The sequence below is a fragment of the Vicugna pacos genome, chromosome 33 (assembly GCF_048564905.1).
Source record: "Vicugna pacos chromosome 33, VicPac4, whole genome shotgun sequence".
NCBI lineage: Eukaryota > Metazoa > Chordata > Mammalia > Artiodactyla > Camelidae > Vicugna > Vicugna pacos.
Window position 1 is genome coordinate 6,620,272 of NC_133019.1, and position 18,997 is coordinate 6,639,268.

The 18,997-nt window shown below is 54.6% G+C and overlaps 1 protein-coding gene and 1 long non-coding RNA gene across 13 annotated transcripts in view; one reads left to right on the forward strand and one right to left on the reverse strand.

Moving 5' to 3' along the window:
- Positions 1-18,997, reverse strand: part of PKNOX2 (PBX/knotted 1 homeobox 2) — a 280,687-nt gene that overhangs the window by 68,968 nt on the left and 192,722 nt on the right. For 8 of the 12 annotated variants that reach the window (XM_072953787.1, XM_072953784.1, XM_072953785.1 and 5 more), the window contains one exon: positions 3,954-4,062. In XM_072953787.1, the coding sequence (XP_072809888.1) occupies positions 3,954-4,040 (87 nt within the window). In that variant the 5' untranslated portion in view covers positions 4,041-4,062. Of the gene's footprint in view, positions 1-3,953; positions 4,063-6,818; positions 6,891-8,176; positions 8,431-9,994; positions 10,095-18,997 lie in introns of those variants that run through there. The other 4 variants (XM_072953791.1, XM_072953790.1, XM_072953792.1 and 1 more) reach the window with 4 other exon arrangements.
- LOC140691072 (uncharacterized) lies at positions 8,103-9,141 on the forward strand. The gene is made up of 2 exons (XR_012066522.1): positions 8,103-8,553; positions 8,794-9,141. It is a non-coding gene; the product is annotated as an uncharacterized lncRNA (long non-coding RNA).

The following is an 18,997-nucleotide window of genomic DNA, read 5'->3' on the forward strand; positions in this document are numbered from 1 at the left end:
GTTTCTTGAAATTGCTGGTGGAGCTGCAGAGGGAGAGCTCTGCTTGGGGGCTGACGCTGCTTATGGTGTGTTACAGGAGACAGGAGAACCGGGATGATGGCTCAGCGTGGATGAAGGGCGTGTGCCCGGAAGGGAAGAAAGGGAGGCTGTGCCACCACGGCAATTCCTGGGGGGAGGCTGGAGTGGCACTCGCTGGGACATGAGAGCAACAGCAGACAGGGAATATGACCTCGAGGATCCCATTAGGATCCGTGGGGGTGCTGGGGCAGTGGGAGGGGGGTTTGTGAAAGTCCAGGAGATAGATGGCCAGGCTGAGGCAAAGATGCAAAAGAATGGAAGGAGAGTAATGGAGGAACTGAATGGAGGGACCACACACCTCATTCACATCCTGATCTCCCAGAGACAATGTTTGCATTAAATAATCACTCTGGAATTCCGTGGTCCCCATGACTTGTCCTGCCTCTCAGGGCATGAAGTAAGGGACTCAGGTACATCAGGACTCAAGTACATCAGGGCGGAGCTGAGGTACTGGAGGTAGACAGCAGAGGGCGCTGCGACTCTGATAGCATTTAACAGTGAGCCACTGGAAGGAGGAAGCAGGCCACGGGAAAGGTTCCAGTGGGTTGTTGCTTTTGTACTTTCTAAACTTATGCTCTGTCTTTAGTGCACAGTAAATGCAGAGTGACATCCTTACAAGTAATCACGGCGTTTCCCCAGGATGGACTGGAACAGAAACGAGGGGCCAGGAGCTGCTTGGCCATCATGCCACTTGGCTTGTGTGCAAATAGCACACGGCTATAACCGTTAATGCTTCTCCACTGAAATGGGAAGAGGAAAAAGCCTCCCTCATTTTTAATAACTTTATTCCCCAAACTTCAAAAATGAAATTGCCAAGTTAAGAACTTGCCTCAAAAAAAATTTCTAATTTATTATAAAGAAGGTCCGGGGCTTGGGAATTTTTTAATGCAGAGTCCTAATTTTCCAAAGTGAGATTCTCCTGTGCATTTGAATAGATTATGCTCGGTATCGCTAGCCCTTAGCACAACGGGAACATTATTAAAACGATTTCCTGGGTCTCAGAGGAAGGGCCCTGCTTCTTGCTTCCTTTTTCATTCTGGGGACTTCATGGCAGACACTGTCCGTTTCTGCCCATGGAAGAAACTGGACTTCTAAGGGGGTGATAAAAAGATGTACTCGGCGGTCCAGGCCTTGAGGAAACCAGTCATGCCTGGTCCAAAAGTAATGAGATTGGACCTGAAAAAATGAAGAGGAAGTGGGGATCCCTCCCAGAGAGCCCTATTTAGGGAGTGATTCCCCTGCGTGCCTGGCCCATGTTCCTATCAGGCTCGGCTTTCCTGAGGACGCTGAATGTCAAAGAGCAGCCAGTTCCTCAGGGTAAGGTGCACGATGCAGGCAATGGAGCAGGGCTTCCTCTGAGATGTGGGGCTCAGCTCTGAATGCACACAGGGAAGAGGGCAGGAGCACCAGAGCAATTTCCCCAGCATAAAACTCACATGGAAGGCATTCCCACATGGGATCCCCTCCTAGAAGCCCCAAAGAGTGGGGAGAAGGCCCCCCGAAAGCCAACTGGCCTCAAAGTCTAGCAGTCTCTGGAGACAACAGCCCTCCCCTCCCCCCTCCCCCCCCCCCACCCATTCCACCCACGGCCTACGTTCTCCTTGTGACCCCCCTTCCTGATTGGTTTCCTTGGGAACCCTTGGTTCAGGGAAGGCTCAGGGCAATGCAGCCACAGCCTAGAGGACCGGCTGAGGCCATGAAGACCCCAGACCTTGGCCTGGTCACTTTACCGTGGACACCGAGACTTCATTCCTGAACCTCTGGGGAAGATGTGTGGCTTCCCCAGGGCAAATTATTCCTTTGCTGTATGTAAATGTGGGTATTTTTGATGGTGAAGTTCCAACGACTCCTCAGAAAGGAGAGCCTTGGGACAGTCCCTGTGTTGGGCTTCTGCTCTGAGGCCCCAGGTGGGGAACTGGAGCCTCCCTTCCTCCCCCAAAAGGCTAGAGCAGCTTGGTGGTAGCTTCCAGGGGGCAGCGCACCTTAGGGCCACAGCACCCCCTCCACCGCCTCCCTCGGCAGCTGGGATGGATCACTTCCCAGCTGTGTGCTGAGCATTAGATGAGGCTCCTCCACTTAACTACACAGGATCAGCCTTCCCGGACAGCACAGGCCCTTGCTGCAGCTCTCCGGGGAATCCCCGCCAAACCCAAACTTCCCCAGCCGCCCAGGAAGGCAAAACAGTGGCTGGGGCCGGAGGCAGAGAGGCAGCAGCGGCTGGCTCTGCTCTCTGACCTCTTGGCCATACCCTGGTCAGTCCCTGGGCCTGGGCTCGGGGGGGTGTGGGCCTTGGCACCCATCACCTGCTAAATACAGACAGGCTCCCCATTTCCATTCCCTATGCCCCATGGCCTCCAGCTACCAAGGAGACGGAGCCAAGTTCCTGCCTCTCCCTCAAAACTGCCTGAGCAGGCGGGGGATGGGTCTGGGGCATGCCCCCAGCACAGCCCTTAGGTTCCTGGGCCTCCACTGGTCCAGGGCTCCTTCTGAACTTCCTTCTGACTGCAGAGGGAACAGCCCTGGCACAGCTCAAACAGAGGGACTGTGCAAATGCCCGGTCTGACCCACGGTCATTTGTAAAAAGCTACTGACAAGAGCAGATGGTCTGCTGAACCTGCAGTGAGGCCGGGGAGAGCGGAGGCAGGAGCACGGAGCTGGTGTGTGGGAGCGGGGATGGGGGGCAGGGACAAAAGGACACGTGCTGGAAGGTCAGTGCTTCTGGACTTGTGCAGGGAGAGGAGGCAGTGATGGCCGCGTGCTGGACGCCCTGTAAAGTGGCCATTTCATGGGGGGATGACAAGGGCGGATAGGGCAGCTACCGTATGCTCACACCAGGTTGGGGGTGTCAGGGCCCCAGGACCTGATGGGAGGCGCCCTGGGTTTGCCTCTTCACGTCCTTTCCCTGCGGCACAGACCATCCCTGTGGTAGGAGAACGGCTGTGTCTGAGTCGCTGGTAAGTGAGGGACATCAGTGCAGGGCAAAGAGTAGCGACTGAGAACAACAGCCGGGCACACAGTCGCGCTCACTGCGCTCCTGTGAAATGAATGGAGGAATGTTCTAGCTGCATTTCACATGACAGAGCTTCAGGTAATACCAGTTGAGAACACAGGAGAGTGTGAAGGTGGAGCCTTCTGTGCGAGCACAGCCTTGTGACTGACACTGAGTCGTAGAGAACGGCGCTTGGACGGGGAGGGGTGCGCACGAGGCAGCAAAGATCAGGAGAGACAGACTGCGGAGCCCCACCCACAGGAGCTGGGCCCGGCTTTCGGCAGGACAGAACAGGAGAGGGGTGGAGGGTAGCTGCAGCCAGGCTGGGGGTCTCGGAAGAACTTGGGGGGCTGGTGTGTCTGAGCTGAGGGATGGAAACTAGGAATCAGAGGAAAGGCCCGGAGGGTATAGAGAAGCAGTCCTGGCCTTTGTCCTGGATAGAAGGGAGAGTCCTCCAAAAGAAAGGCCGAGACCAGTGACTAGGGGGGATCTGGTGCGAAGGAAACTCTAATCAAGAAAACACAGACTCGATTCACCTGCACCTGGGCCTCACCGAGTGAGGGGCTGGGCGCATTTGTCTGACATCTGAGTGGGAAGTGGGGCGGTGGCACAGGGCCAGGACTAGATGCTCCAGGCAACAGTCCTCCACACCGCTCACAGGTACTCTGGTAGGACCTGAGCCTGGTGCTCTGTCAAATGCAAGAACTCTCTCCAGGGGTCTGGTTTTGCTGGGCTCTGTCCAGAGAGGCCTCCCCAGGCCTGGCAGGGAAAGAGCCCAGAGAGCGGCCAGGACGACCAGGACCCGGACCCAGCTAAGGGAGGCCTGGCCCTGCCCTCCGCCCCTGGGAAGGCCACCGCGCCCCTCCCGTCGGTCAGTCACACTCACCTGCGGGCTGTCCTGGTAGGGTGGGGGAGGGACATTCTGCGTGGCCATCATCGTCAGAGCGGGGGCTGGGGAGGCATGTTGCATCATGGGGTTGATTCACATGGAGGATCTGTGGCAGGAGAAAGGGGCCGCACCGTTAATAGCTGAGCGCAGGGAACCCTGGGGACCAGCCGGCTGGACATGCTCTCATACCCACCAGATGCAGCAAGGGTTGGATGAGAGTTAGGGGAGAAGCCTGGGTGGGGAGGGGCTGCCTATGCTATTTTGACTCGAAAGAAACAATATTCAAATCATACGTAAAACAACCTGTGCACCCATGGCCCTGGTTTGTTTAGCACCACCCCAGCCTGCTGTTGGAGGGTGGCAGGAGATGGGGAGGGGGCTTGGCTGGCGGCAGCACAGGGTACTAGGGGGCCATGCGGGCACCCCACAAGGCAAGGGTGCTTTCTCTTTCCCGGGGCCTCCCGAGGGAGGGCCACCTCAGCCCTCACGGCTCCAGATCCCACCTCCCTGCCCCAGGGTCTCCAAGCCCACTAACCCCTCCCAGGTGTGCTCACTGCACCCCCTAGTGGTGGAAAGTTGTGGGCACTGGTCCCCTCCTCAGACTGGAGGGTGGAGCAAGCAGCCCACCGGACTTGGAGGTGTTCCAGGAAGGGAAAGAGGCAGGGCAACACCGGAGAGCCTGGGGCTGTGAGCACAGCCAGGTGGGTGTGCCTGCACATGCTAGGAAGACGGCTTCCCTTGGCCTTTGTTCAATCCAGAGTTCACCCGCACGTGGGGCCAGAAGAGCCCTCAGCGCCAAGTGGTCCTCTTAGGAGGAGACAGAGGCCAAGAGGAGCGAAGTGTGTGTGTTGGGGGCGGGGGAGTGGTGCTTTTGAAGCAGGGATGGAACCGAGACCTCCCGATTCCCCGTTTGGCTCTGCTCTGCTGTACCACACCCCCATCCCACTCCATCACTCCTAAGCGAGCTGGCCCATTAGCCTCAAGGTTTCTTCCTGAACATGGTGCCGCAAGTGGAGACAGCCTGGCAGTGCCACCCAAGGAAACAGAATGCCGAGAGAGCTGTTTAGCTACAGTAGATGCCCTGAAATATTTAGAGCTGGAAACCACAGCTAACTGCCTGATACAGGCTAGTACATCGTGGGACATGGGGACTCCTGAGAACCTCTGTGGGATGCAGGGCCTGCCCTTCTCCTGGATGGGAGGTGCTGATGAGCAGGGGGCCTTGGAGAGCATGGCGGGCAGACCCTCCCTCTCCTTGCTCCCCTCCGCCTGAGGACCCCAGGGCTCCACCCTCTTCTGGCCTGATGTACCCCCCCAACTCCCTCCCCAAGGTCTTCTAAAATGTTCACATACCTGAATTCTCTGGGAATTTAAGGGTGTTTTGGAGCTGCCTAAGTCAAAGGGAGGGTCCCCAGGGCCCTATGTTGAAGTGTGTGTATCTTGTGTTAGTTCTTTTTCAGGAAGAGGAAGAAATGTCAGTTCTGGTTGATCTGAGCCTCTGAAGTACCAGGTGTGCTTTGACCTGAAGTGCACGTGGGGGTGTGGGAGGACAGACAGAAAGAGGCAAGTCTTCTCTCCAAGAAGGGAGGTGATGGTCCAGCGGGAAGGAAGAAAGTGAACAGAGGTTCCAGTGGAGAAGGCAGAGGGAGGGATGACTTCCTGTGCTGAAAACACCATCACTGCAGAGAATTCCTCTTGGCCTCACTGCTACCTATGCCTCGCCCCCCCCGGCCTCACTTCAGAAGCTGGACTGCCAGGATGTCTTTGCTACAGAAGCACTCAGGCTCGCCCCAGCTCACACACACCAGGCACCGAGATCCAGGCTTTACTGCCACAGAGGGGCTCGGCTGGGGGCCCTGAGGGGCGCCTCACTGACCACCGCCTAGTTTTCACGGCTGGGTCTTGTCTGGGAGGTGGGAAATACCCAAGGAAGGCGAGAGCAGAGTGAAGAGGTTGGGGGAGGGGAGAGGATAGAGACTCTGAGACACCGGGAAGAACTTCCAGAGTAAAGACTTCTGAGATACCAAGATGGGTGTGGAAATCTCTCTTTTGGACCCTGAGGGAATAAAAGAAATAGGGGTATTTCAGGGGTGTTCTAGGCTCAGCCCTTCATGGACCTCTGGCAGATGAGGTAAATTTGGATGGGGTCCACGGGTCCCGAAGGCAAGATCCCTTCCAGAGAGGCAACTGCTGTGGGGCTGTAGTGCCAGCTGCCTCCAGAAGGGGGAGCCTGAGGGCAGAGTCTGGCGGCGCGTTTTCTCCCCTTTTAGGGGCAACTGGGTCCCTTCCACCTCGGGTTTGGGTCTTTTGGTAACTCATTCCACAGAGGAGAAAGTCATCGTGAAGGCCAAGCACAGGAAGCTGAATGAGAAGGATTTGGGCTAAGCAGAGGACTCTAGTCTGCATTCTTTTGTTCACTGTCCAATGAATGGGAGGTAGGGTCATTTTAGTCTTTGTCCCTAGAAGTACTTGCAGCAGCTGGGGAGCTGCCCTACTTGGGGTAAACAGAGATGGCAAAGTGTAGTTTGCTCCCAGAAACAACCACTGTCCAGGCTGAGAGGAGATGTTTCAGTCTGGAGCCTGCTGGGCTGTGCAGCAGGGGCCAGAGGACATGGGAACAATTTTCTGAGGCCCCAGATGGCCCTTGCCCCTCCCCTCCCCCTCTATGGGGTCATCACAGGCCACTAGGCCACTGCCCCTATTGCCCTCTGGGGGCTTCTGCAAGGAAACAGGAGGCCTTTTCATCAGGGGCTTAAGTTCCCCTCTCTGCTTGCTCAAGCACAGATGCCTCTGGTGACCTGATGCCTCAGGAGACTCGGTGCCCATCACCATCTCTGGAAGCTCGCTCTTTTCCTCACCCACCTCTGCCCACACAGGTCCTGGCTCCTCCCATCACCTGGGCTCGGGCGGGCTGGGGGTCCAGGTGGAACCATCCTGGAAGGGAACATGGGGACCTGACTTCTCCTGCCTGACACTTGGCTGGGAATCCACAGCTGGGGTGTGGGGACTCCTGGAGAACAAACAGCTGGCCCCCCAGCCCTCGGGGGAAACCTGCCAGTTTTGCACCTTCTTTAGGAGTGTGGAGGGGAGCAGCAGGCCTGCCCAGGGCTTCTGAGCACTTGTCTGTGGCCGAGAGGCTGCTCCGCCCTGTCCGGAGGCCCCGGCCCTTTGTCACCAGACACCAGGGCACTCGAGGGAGCACAGCCAAGACTGTAAACCGAGGACGCCCGAGGAACCCTTTACCACAGAGAAACTTCCCATGGAGGAGAGGCTTCTGTCACGTCAAAAGGTTGCTTTTATGCTGAAAACCTTTATTATATGGCAGCTAGGAGAGGGAAAAGCCTGATGCAACACAACCTCACAATGATGTCCAAGAAGAAATAATTTGTCACTGATATTATCATCAAAAGGAGCTAAAACTGCCGTTTCCCAGAGCTCAGGAGCCAGCCGAGTGAGGCAGTGTGCACAGGCAGGGGGTGGCTGAGGGGGCGGGAAGGGCGCCCCTGTAGGACCGACGCAGGGGCAGCCCAGAGCACCCTCTCCCTCTGTCTCCTCAGCTCTGTCCCCAGCTCCACAAGGTGAGGCCCTGGGTCTGAAGCCCAAGCTCCAGTGTGTTGACAAACAGGCTTAGGGAAAAACGACCAAGCTCGTTAGGCAGGAGCTCATTAGGACTTGTTGACATGAAACCCATTAGACCAATTAACATTCCATTAACGGCCTGGGGCACCAAGGGGTTAAGCTGCCCCGCAGTAATTGGGCTGGGGTGCTGGGGTTGGGGGCTCCCGGCCTTAAGGATGAGAAACAAAGTCTAATTGGGAACTCTGCGGCCAGCTGGCCCCACAGCGTTTGTTCCTGCCCCCTGACCCCGGCTGGGCCTACCCTGTAGGGACTGAGGTGGGCGGGGGGGGGGGGAGGGCCCAGCTCCCCGCGGCTCCTCACTGTCCAGCCCTGTCACCCCAGACTGGAGACTGGGCAGGTGGTTAGCACTGGGCAGGGGCCGGGGGGACATTTCCACCCTCTTGGACTCTGAAGGCCATGTTTTCTTCATCCCTCCCTCCCTCCGTCACTTCTCCTCCCCTCCTCTTCTGGTCCCGTTTCTCTCCTAGCCCTGGGAGGTCAATCTCCTCTCCTCTCCCGAACAGGTTTTCTTGTGACACTGCCACTCTGAAGAAACCTCTTTGGAGAAGCTAGAATCCTTGAGGGCCCAGAGCCCAACTCACCTGAAGAGAGCTGTAGTTCAGGCAGAGGGGTTAGGGGAGGGAGCCCTGGCCCTGGGCCTGCCCACCTCCCTCCCTCCCGTGTCAGGGCAGCTACACACACACACACACACACACACATACACGCACGCACGCACGCAGCCTTTTGTTACTCTCCCTCCCTGCTACAAGCAGAGGCTGTGGAAGTTCCCTCTCCTGCCTAGGCCTCGACGTCCTCATCTGTAAACTCCCATGATCAGATGGAGCCTGTGCTGAGAGAACGTCTGAATTCTACACCCCGCCCGCGCTGCCACTGCTCTGTGACGTGCACAGGTCACTTTCCCTCTCGGACTGCAAACTGAAGGACTGCAGCAGAACATTCTGGAAGTCTTTGCCCACAGGTAGCACTCAACACAAGCTTTGGGGAACAGGGTGGAAATAGTTGAAGCTTGTAGCTTCATTCCAAAGGCTCCCTCATCTGAGAGTGAGGGAAGGAGGTCCCTGACGCCAGAGAGCCGGAGCCCTCCTCAGCGCCCCCAGCCCCAAAGCCCCCAGGTGGTTACCACCCCCTCCCCCAACCCCAGGTCTGCCCTCTGAGCAGCTGCCCAGGCCTGGGTTCTGACGTCTAGACGGATTTGCAGGAGGCTGAAATAACACTGTGAACTCAGCAGGAGGGACCAAGAGGCTGCATTAGTAACCTAGCTGGCTTCAGCGTCTCCCTCCGGAGCAGTCGCCTCAACCCTGGCGCAATCCCGTTTATTTTCCTTGGGCGGCGGAGAGCCTGGTCCAAAATCAGTCCCTGGCCCAGCTCCCTTCCCGGAAGCGGCCTGTAGGTGGCGCCGCGGAGCCCCGCTTTAATTGCATTATATAATATAACCTGTTTACTAAATCATGTAATCAGTCGCCTTAGGATTTACAGCTTCGGATGTGTATAGAGAATTGGACTTTGAGTCAAATTTAAAAACAAATAAAAATGAGAGGCAGCTGTTGCTGATAGTGTGATATTCATCTTTTGGAAACAAATTCCCCCCACTGCTATAAATTATGCCTGGAAAAAAAAAGTGTTGGTGGTGGGAAGGAGTTGGCTACGTCTCCTCTGCTGGCAACTCAGAGCGATGAATCTTGAAATAACGGTGTCAACCTGTCACTGATTTCATGTGACTCTGGATTTATCTAAAGAAATGCAGGCGTGTACACACACACACACACACACACACACACACACACACACACACACACACCAGGTCTCTTTGCAAAACCCAGTAAGGGCTAGAAACTGCAAGCTGAAAACTGAGTGCTTAGAGGAACTCAGTGGTCCCTGCGCCTTGGTGCCCAGAGCCAGCACCGGGAGGTGACAAGGGCGAGGCCAGTGTGGGATGGTGAGGAGGATGGAGGTGACCAGGAGGATGCACATGTGGGTGGGAAGCTTCAAAATGTGAGGAGGGCTGGTAGAAATGTTTCAAAGAGAGCGAGATGTGAAGAGAAGAAAGGGAAGAAAGAGGTCAGCCCCCCAGGAGCCGCCGCCTCCCCGCACGTCAAGTTGGACCTGTGCTTTTTCACCCAGGGTGATCCGGGAGCTGGGCGGAAGCCCAGGGCCTGAGGTGACAGGAATGCGTGGCCTAGGGGATGCTGCTCCCCCCATCTTTCTGACCTGGGGGTACTGGGGGCAAATGAGATCCTCTAGTCTGATAAGACTAGGCTCAGAGTGTGAGCGTTGGAGCCGTTCAGTGCTAACCACCTGCCCGGTCTCCAGTCTGAGGCACTCCAGTGTCCACACTGGAGGAAGGACGGTGGAGAGGGGCTGAGCAGAATTTGTACTCAGGATCAGATCCCCCGGCTCACTCACTGTCCTGAAGGCTGGTGGCTAAGAGGTCACAGAGAGTCCCTGCTCCACCAGATCCTAGGTCCCAGGGGGCCACTGCAGTGGGCACAGAGCTGGAGTCCTCGCTGAAGGTCCAAGCCAGAAGGGCCACTTCCCTGGTGCCCCTCTGGTTCCACTTGGAACTCTCAGGGGGAAAGAATTCTCTAGGACAACCAAGACAGCCGGCCACTCAGGCCCCTTGGCCTCCCACAGCCCTCGACACTAATTGTCATCGGCTACCTTTCCGGGAGGCCTGCTTGGGAGGTGGTGAGGGTCATGCCCTCCTGTGATGGTGCAGTCTCTAGGGAACAGGGTGGAGCCAACGTGAGCTCTGACTAGTGCTGCCGGCTTCTGCCTCCTTGAGAGCCTGGAAATCGCCCCCTCCCCACCTTGCTCTCCTCCTCCAGCCCCCAACTGCCATGGGGACTTGGGGAGGGGCAGGAGCCTTCTGGGAACCCAGAGACCTGCTGCTCCCTGTCTCAGCAGTGTGGCCCCCTCCAAATGGCCCGTGGTCCTCCCTCCAAGAGCCTCCCCTTCCTCTCCTTCTCCCCACTCCCAAGGCCATTTTGCTCTTTATCTGGAATAACAATATGTCCCCTGCGGGGCTGGGTCAGCAGGTCATTTACAAGCTCACTCGCTCACTGACTGAAGCCCAGGGATGAGCAAAACCTTGCTGGGAGACCCAGTTCTGGGAGGAAGTGGGCGATTATCCACCCTGGATCCCTCTGTGTCCACATTGTCGTTTGGGGAGGCTTGGTGGTGACACAGGCAGAGGATTCAACTACGCTCTGGGTGTGGGTGGGGCTGTTGGCAACCGCAGACCCAAATCGCCCTCCTCACCCCAACATCACCCACCCCTGCCCAGGTTTCCCAGAGAAGAGCCCAGTCCTGCCCAGTGGCCTCTGATTCATGGGGGCTCCTGGCACATCAGGGCCCAGAGCTCCAGGGCTACAGCTTCCTCTGCTCCCCTAGTTCAGCTAGTTTTCAATTTGGCTTCCAAGAAAGGGACCAGGCTCAGCATTCAGAGAGCAGCCCTTGCTCTGGCCCCGGCATCTCTCCCGCTGGGCTCCTGTTTCTCACACCAGGACTGGAAAGTGGCAGAGCCCCCTGCTTTCCTCTCTGCCTTGCCTGTCACACCTTTTCTGGCTTCAAAAAGCCGCTGATATATTTTACAAACTGAAACAGCAATTTAATTCCCCCTGATAGCGGCAATTGTCCATTAGATCTTCCTACCGAGGAGCTTAACAATAATTCCTTTCATCCAACTGCTTGCTTCTTCTTGATCTGAGAATCAATCCCATAAATAGCGGCAAGAGTTTTCACATTACTCTCCCCCTCCAGCTTTTAGCATTTTGATGAAGATTCTCATCTCCTCTTTAAGCACTTTACAACTTGGCAATTTTTTCCCCCTTTGGTTCCTTTAAACAAAATAAAACAAAAAAACAGAAAGGGAGAGGAAAAAAGCATGTAAGTTCTAAGGGTAGGCACAGCCCTGCATTTGTCTCACAGAGACGTGGTCTGTAACTTCTGCCAGGAGGCAGGGGGCTGACAGCAATGACCTCCAAGGGACATTCCCAATCTGCCATAAAGCACGTGCTACTCTGCCCCAGAGGCGCCGCCAGTCTGGTCCTAAATATCACACTCACCCACAATTGGGTCCTGTTTTTGCCAGTGATGCTCAACTTAGAACATACTTTCCCTTTCTCGGAACCCCCTCCTCTTACTGCTGTATCCCAGGGATGGGGGTAGGGAGGCCATCGCTACTGCCCCGGGGTGGAGTCTGCGGGAAGGTTCCAGGCACTAGAGCCTTCCGGGGGCCTGTGGTCAGGTTCCCGCCCATCCCGCAGGCAGCTCTGGAACCTGCAGATGGGATCCTGCCCTCCCTTTTTCATCTCCAGCCCCCTTCATCTCTATCCAAACAGCGTGAGTGGGAGAGGTGGGGAGGAACAGAGAAAGGAGAGAGCTGGCGGCCTTTCATTCAATTATTTTTCTTCTCTTTTAAGCATCCAGGCAGCCGCAATGGTCAGGGCGGAGGAGGGCCGCCAGCTCTTCCGTGGGAGCGGTTGGGGTGGATTGCCAGGGCATCTGGGAGCCCGGGCCGGCTCCCCCGGGGCCCATCACGTGCTCCCTTGTCTGCACACACATGCAGAGAAACAAATCTAAAAATGAACCCAGGGACTGAAATCCCCCTCGACAAACCTGATTCCCAGGTTTATTATTATTTGTTGAGAGCTGACAGCAGCCGCTGCTCAGGAACCGAGCGGAGAAAACAACACGGGCCGGGCCCCTGGGGCTCACAACTCAACGGAGACAGACAAACAGCTCCGTCACTGGGGACCCCAGATGGAAGGGGTGCTTCTGCTTCTGCTGCCCTACCTGCCTGCCCCCTCCCATCAATCTTTCTCTCCTTGGAGGCAGTGGCCCGCCTGGGAGGGTGGCACTCCCTGGGAGCTGCGGAAAGGAAGGAGCAGGGGAAATGAGGGGCCTGAAGGGGTGGGCAGGGAGGGGGCTGGGGCGAGGGAGTCCACAGAGGTAGGGGACCCTGGCCCCTCTCCAGTCTGTTACCCACGATGCTCTCAGATTCCCCTGGAAGCAGAGGCTGCTAAGAGGGTCATCCAGCCTCTTTTCTCTGCGAAGGACGGTACCACGTCCTCTGGCTAGAGGGTATCTGGTTTCATTTTTCTTAATTGCCTCCAGGAAAAAAAAAAGGGTCAAGAGTCAGGGCTGTGGAAGCAAGTGGCCCTCTGGGCTCAGTTTATCATTGAAAAGCCACTCATCCCTGACACTTCCTGACTCAGCCAACAGATGTCCTCCCCGCTGGGTCTTGGTGGTGACCCAGGTGAGCTCATGAGATAAAGGGAGACCAGGTAGAGTCCCCGAGTCGGCTCGGGGGAAGAAAGGACGCCAGTGAGGCCGCCGCAACCCTCGGTCCTCACTGCTGCTTGGAAGGAGAACTGGTGTCCTGGTCTGTCGGAAAGGCAGCCCTGGGGAAGGGAGGATGACGGCTGCCACGTGAGCAGAAGTGATGCTGGGAGCGAGTCCACTCCTGGGCATGGCCACTCCAGCCCCCGCTGAGCGGGCGCCCCCTCTCTACTGCGAGAAACATTTCCTCCACACCTTTTGCTGTGCTTCTCTGCTGACAAGCCTCCTATATTACCGATTGTGCCCTGATCTTCATCAAAACTTTGCTCAAAAGCCTACTCTTCCATGAAGCCTTCCTTCACATTCCACCCCAGCACCACCCTGTCACTGGGAGCCTTACAATCAGGCAACCATAGGGCTCCGTAGTGTGAATTAGCGCTACGTGTGTTTCAGCGCTACGTGTGTTTCTATGTTATGGAAAATCTGCTCCCCAGCCACGTGTCCCATCCTGCCCACTGAACCCTATGCTCCCCAGCAGACGAGTTCGTGGCTCTGCCTTGCATTTCCTTCTGGGGGAGAAAAGACTGTGCAATATGATTTCACAAGGTCTGAATATATATACAAGCCTGAATATATATACAATTACAATTTAATTTCTTTGGTTTACTGTGTAAAACAAACAAACAAATCTGGGAAGGATAAATCTTTCAGTCCCAGCAGTCATTCACACCTCAGTGAGAACGAGTTTGTTTCCCTGGAGCCAATTTTGCTCAGGGAGAGATGATAACACAGAATTAGTAACAACTGTCATTGACTGAGCCCTCACACGCACCGGGCACACTTGGGCATGGTACACTAAGCTTCTTTCACAGATAGCCTTGTTTATTTTTCTCCACAACCTTACGGTGTAGACATGATGGTTATCCCCATTTGAAAACTGAGGCTTAGAGAGGTTGAGAAAGTTTCCAAATGTGACCCGTGGCCTGATTTCAGGGTCTGAATGTTTAACCTAGAAGTCTCTCAGGGCGGAGGGGAGAAACACCAGAGGAGGAGTGAGAGCCTTGGAGATGCAGAAAGACAGGCTGTCTGTGGACATACGACCATCTGCAGTTGGGACATCTGACATGGGCTGCCCTTTGACCTCCACAGGCACCGAATTTCCAAGACTCCCCCATATCGACAGGCCAAAACATCCCCTGTATGCCAAATTTGGGCTTTTGGACTTCATTAACGAGCACACACTCTCTGCCTGTGGATGGTGGGACTGCTAAACGGCCAAGTTCATTTCTGAAGTCAGCCCTATCTTCTTTGGACAGCAGTGTGTGTACAAATTTATTTCAATATTTTATTACATTTGCTCTTATTACTGCAAAAAAAAAAAAAGAGTGGAAGATGGAAAGCGGAAAGTGCTGATAGCAGCGATAAGAAGTTGGGGTCTTATAAACACAGTGCAGCAGAACCAGAGACGGGAAACACGGAGCTGAAAGAGGCAGGTCTGAGCCTCCGTCCTAGACTCGCTGGACTGTGGGTTCAGTTATGAAGGGAAAGAACAAAATGAGAGAATGAATAGACATGATGGAATACATGGTTGAAGACGGGCTGGACAAGGTGATGAGTAATTGGGAATTGGATCATGTGTCTCAGCTGTGGGCTAGAACTCTGGGCGCTGGTGCTGGGTGAAGGCGGGGACGGCCTGGGCCCTGACCCCACGCCGGGAGGCAGCTTCGGGCCAGGGCTCTGACTCACATTGGCTGGAAATCTGGTAGAGTCTCCTTCCGGTCAGCCGGGACCGAGGAGCCGTGCTGCGGCCCAGGTGGGCGGGGTGGGGTGGAAGGGAGCCTGTAGCCAGCCTGAACTCCCTCACTGTGACTGCTTGGCCTTCTTCTCCTGCCCCACCCAGGGTTTTCCAGGGACCACCCACAGCTGCAAAGAAGTCCCTGTTCTGGTGGGAAATATGCTATGACTCACAGGCAAAGAGGCACCTGGCTCTGTCTTTGGAAAACCTGTCCAGTTGAGCAGTACTGTGTTTTGGTTTTTCAGATCATCCTTAGGAAGTGTCCCATCCTTGTCACATCTCCCTGGGTCCTGACTTTATCCCCCTGCAGAAGCCCCTTCCTGTGAACCTTCTTTTCAGAGCCATCCCTTCCTCTCTCTGCCCACAGAGGTTCCAGGCAGTGTTCTGATGGGGCAACTGGTGAAGACATCTCCGCGGGCCAACAGTGGGGTTGTTACCCACAGCCTCTGAAGCAGGCTGCGATAAACAAAAGCGCAGAGGACCAGAGCCGTGTTCTGCCTCCCACAGGCTCCTGGCTGTCTTCTGCCAAGTTCCAGCCCCTTCAGCCTCCAGCCTTGGAAAGGGGTCTACAGCTCTCTGGTTTCTAACAGGGAAAACTTTAGTCATATGCTGGCGCTTTCCACTGCACTTGACCAAGGAGAAGTGTTTCACATTAGCAGCAGAATCCTTGAATACTAGCAGCTTGTCTGAAAATTGTAACTCGCAACAAACCTTAATTCTGCCCTTTGCAATGACAACTCACTCCCTGTTGTTGTGGTCTCGGTGGAAGGAAAGAGGCCTGCCTTCAGTACAGAATCCTTATGGACTTGAAGTTCAAGATTGTGCCTCACCCTTCTCCAGTAAGATGGACCCCACTTCTCATGTCAGGACAAGGACGGACGGGTCGGGGTGAGGAGGAGACAGCCTCACACAGTGGACTCTGGCCCTGGGGGACCAATTAGGATGCTCCGACTTAGAACAGAGAATGATCTTCTGGGATCTGAGCACTTGTTAATCTGGGTCTTCCAGTGCCTGGCCCATTCAGGGAGGAGTGAAGCATCTTGACTCCCAGATCTCGAGATTCTGTCTGGAGCAGACTGATCTGGGTTAGCAGGGAGCTGTGTGGGAGGCGTCTGCTCCTAGGGCGGGTCTCTGGGGAGGGGAGGAGGAGTCAGGCGAAATTCTCATCCAAGGCGCCTCCCCAGGGGCACAAGTGCCTAAGGCTGGATCAGATCCCTGCTATGGGCAGGCCTCCGTGATGGTCTGTTTTTCAGGGCCTGGCTGTCTCAGGTCAGAGCATCTGCTCGGCAGCATTGGGAAGAGAAGTCTGCTGTCTTTTTGTTCTGGAATTCATAAAGGTGAAAAAAAGGATCTCACCTAAGGAGGCACTAGCTGTGGTGAGGGGTTATTTCCCTAACAGTTGCTATGAGTGGAGAAGTGGGGCAGGGGGAGAGATGGGCAGAGGGAGAAGGAGTGGGAAGGAGGCCCGTGTAAGAATGACTGGGAAGGTCAAGGAGAGAGGTCCCCAAGGGGACATTCAGGAGATGCTGAAGAGATTTGAGGTTCGGGGAATTGTCTGTAGTGGGAGTCTGGCCACCACGCTGCCCTACGGCTCACTCTCCGCTTTCCCCTCACTCCTCACTCCTTAGCTTCTTCCCCAACCCCAGGGGCAGTGTAGGACCCAAGGCTCCAGAGCATTCTGTCCAGAGCAGATGGCTGGAGGGCTGGCAGAGCAGCTTCCCTGTATGAAGGAGAAATCCTGTTCAAGTTCATGCAGCCAGTTGGAGACGGGTCCTAACTAGAACCCAGGTAAACAAATCATTAGTCATTTGCTGAGCACCTACTATGTGCTGGGCTCTGTGCTGGGCAGTAGAAGTTCCAGAAAAAGAAAACAGAAACAACAGAGCAGAATACACATAGAAACGATGAAATGAAGCAAGACAGATGACTTCAGATTTAAAGGGATCCCAAGGACTGAGAAAGAGTAACGAAAAAAAGAGCAAACCAAATCTCAAGCCTCAGCGCAGCGTGGCGAAATTTCAGAACTTTAAAAAGAAAAAGAAAATTAAAAGTAGATTCTCATTGCAAGAGTGGAAAGAAGGTGGCGGAGCAGCGCCTTCAAGATGGAAAGGAAAAGGTTTTGAGCACGGGAGCCGAGCTGAACTGGGTCAGATTAACAGTCAAGTCTGAAGACAAGGTAACGTCCGTGTTGGACATGTAAGAGCTCGGAGTTTATTTCCCTCCCATCAACATAAAAATAACTAGAGGCGGTATTCCAGTAGAACAAAGAGGTCGGAGGAAGAGGACAATGTAAAACAAGACAGAGCAGCAGCCAGCGTGACCCAACGGGAGGGGAGGCAGCTGGGAGGGGGGCAGGTGTTAACCTGGGGGCTCGGAAGATCCCTGGCAGCAGCCAAGTGGTGACAATAGGATTCCATTTCATTTTCTGTGGTCAAATCACACGATTTAGTTCTGTGGTTTAATGACATTTCCACCTTATAATCAACCTATAGTCAGAATGCGGGTAACTACAGTTACTTAACGGACCATAATAAATCTTCTAAATTTTAACATAAAGATAGTACATAGACGATTACACTAAAAACTGTAACACTGTGTACTATATAACACATATACACTGTATTATAAATATACTGCATACTAAAAATAGATAATACCAAATTTTGTTTGATCAAATGCATACAAACTGGAGGGAGCAGAACGTGTGCTCATTGCCCCATTTCCATAGCAGGGAGTTACCTGATAAATGCATACGTTAAAAAAGAGGGTTTTCATGCATATTACATAACATAATAAATGGCCTCAAAATCAGCTAAATCAGAAACTGTTCGTTGGGGTTGACTTTGGATCGTGAGCCTAGTGGGCAGAGGTGGGGAAAGAAGGGAGATTTTTAATTCTACTTTATATCTTTAGCACTGTGGGTTTCCCCCTCACATACATGCTTTACTTCTAAATTGTAAAATAGCAAAGCCCGTCATAAAACATCCATGTAAGAGAATACTACGCAGTCATTAAAAACAAGGGAGCAGATCTATTGCTTTTGACCTGGAAAACTCTCCCTTATATAGCTTAGGTTAACAAAAAAGTTTTTAGGACAGTTTTGAACACATAACATTTAACTGTGTTCAACTAAACACCCAAACAGTAAGATGTAGTCTCTGCCTTCAAGGAACCCCTGTCTGCAGCCCCTTCTGTGTCCTCTGCCCTACGCCAGGCAGCCTGCTTCTGGAATGTCTTCCTTTCTCTGATTTTTGCAAGATGCAAATCACTTTTTGTCCTTGGGAGGAGCTGTTTCATGTATGTTTCAAGTAATGAATGCACATTCTGGACTACAAGTGATCAGTCCAAAGACTGGCCTGGATGAAGCCACCCAGGAGATGGAAGCTTCACATGCAAGTAACGGTGTGAAGGAAGCCAAGAGGGGAGGAAAATCTGAGAGTTTCAGATGCTGAGGCTCCAAGGCACCTCAGAGAGCTCCGTCTACCCCCCTCATTTCACAGATAAAGAACATACGTGAGGCCTGATGGAAGCTCCATTGAACTAGCGCCCAGAAGAGAGAGAGCTGGGCTTGTTACAAGCCAGGGGCAGGAAGAGAGGCTGTGAGATGCTGAAGGCCTGATGCCTGAGCCCCGCAGAGAGGCCCCCTGGGAGACGGTGGGTGTGTGAGGGGCTGGGGTCCACTTCAGGAGCTGCTCAGGATGCAGATGGGAGACCTGGAGAAACTGGACCAGATCATGCTTCCTTAGTGTCCGCGGGAGCTGGAAAGAAGCAGCTCAGTGTGGGCAGGAGGGAGCATGCTGGGGAGGGGCCCGGGGAGGGACCGACGTTTACTGAGCATTCGCCACCGGCCAGGCTTGCATCAGGTGCCGCCTGGTACGTTATTCAACCCTCATGCCAGCCCTGTGAGGTAAATATAATTATTGCAGGTACATGAAGATGGTGTTGGTTAGAAAACGTAAGTCACACAACTTGCGTCAGACCCCGCAGCCAGCGCACGGCAGAGTTGAGTCTGGGTGGGTCTGTTCCAAAGCCTCTGCTCAAGGAGCCAGAGGGCGTCAATAAGTCTGTGGTAACTAATTACTAAGAGAAGCGGACTCCCCAGACTGGGACAGCCAGTCCTGCTCCCTTCCTGACCCCCGCGTGTGTACGGCCTCGGGCCCTCTACCCAGTCCATGAATATCCAGGCGTCAGCCGGTGCAGGGGGACTAGGATTTACGTTGGCTCAACAGGACCCTCCCAGCTCGGAGGGTAACAGCAGACAGGGTTCCCTTCCTCCCAGCTGAGCACTGACATTGCCTCCTGAGGACACTGAGCCTGCGACGTCGGG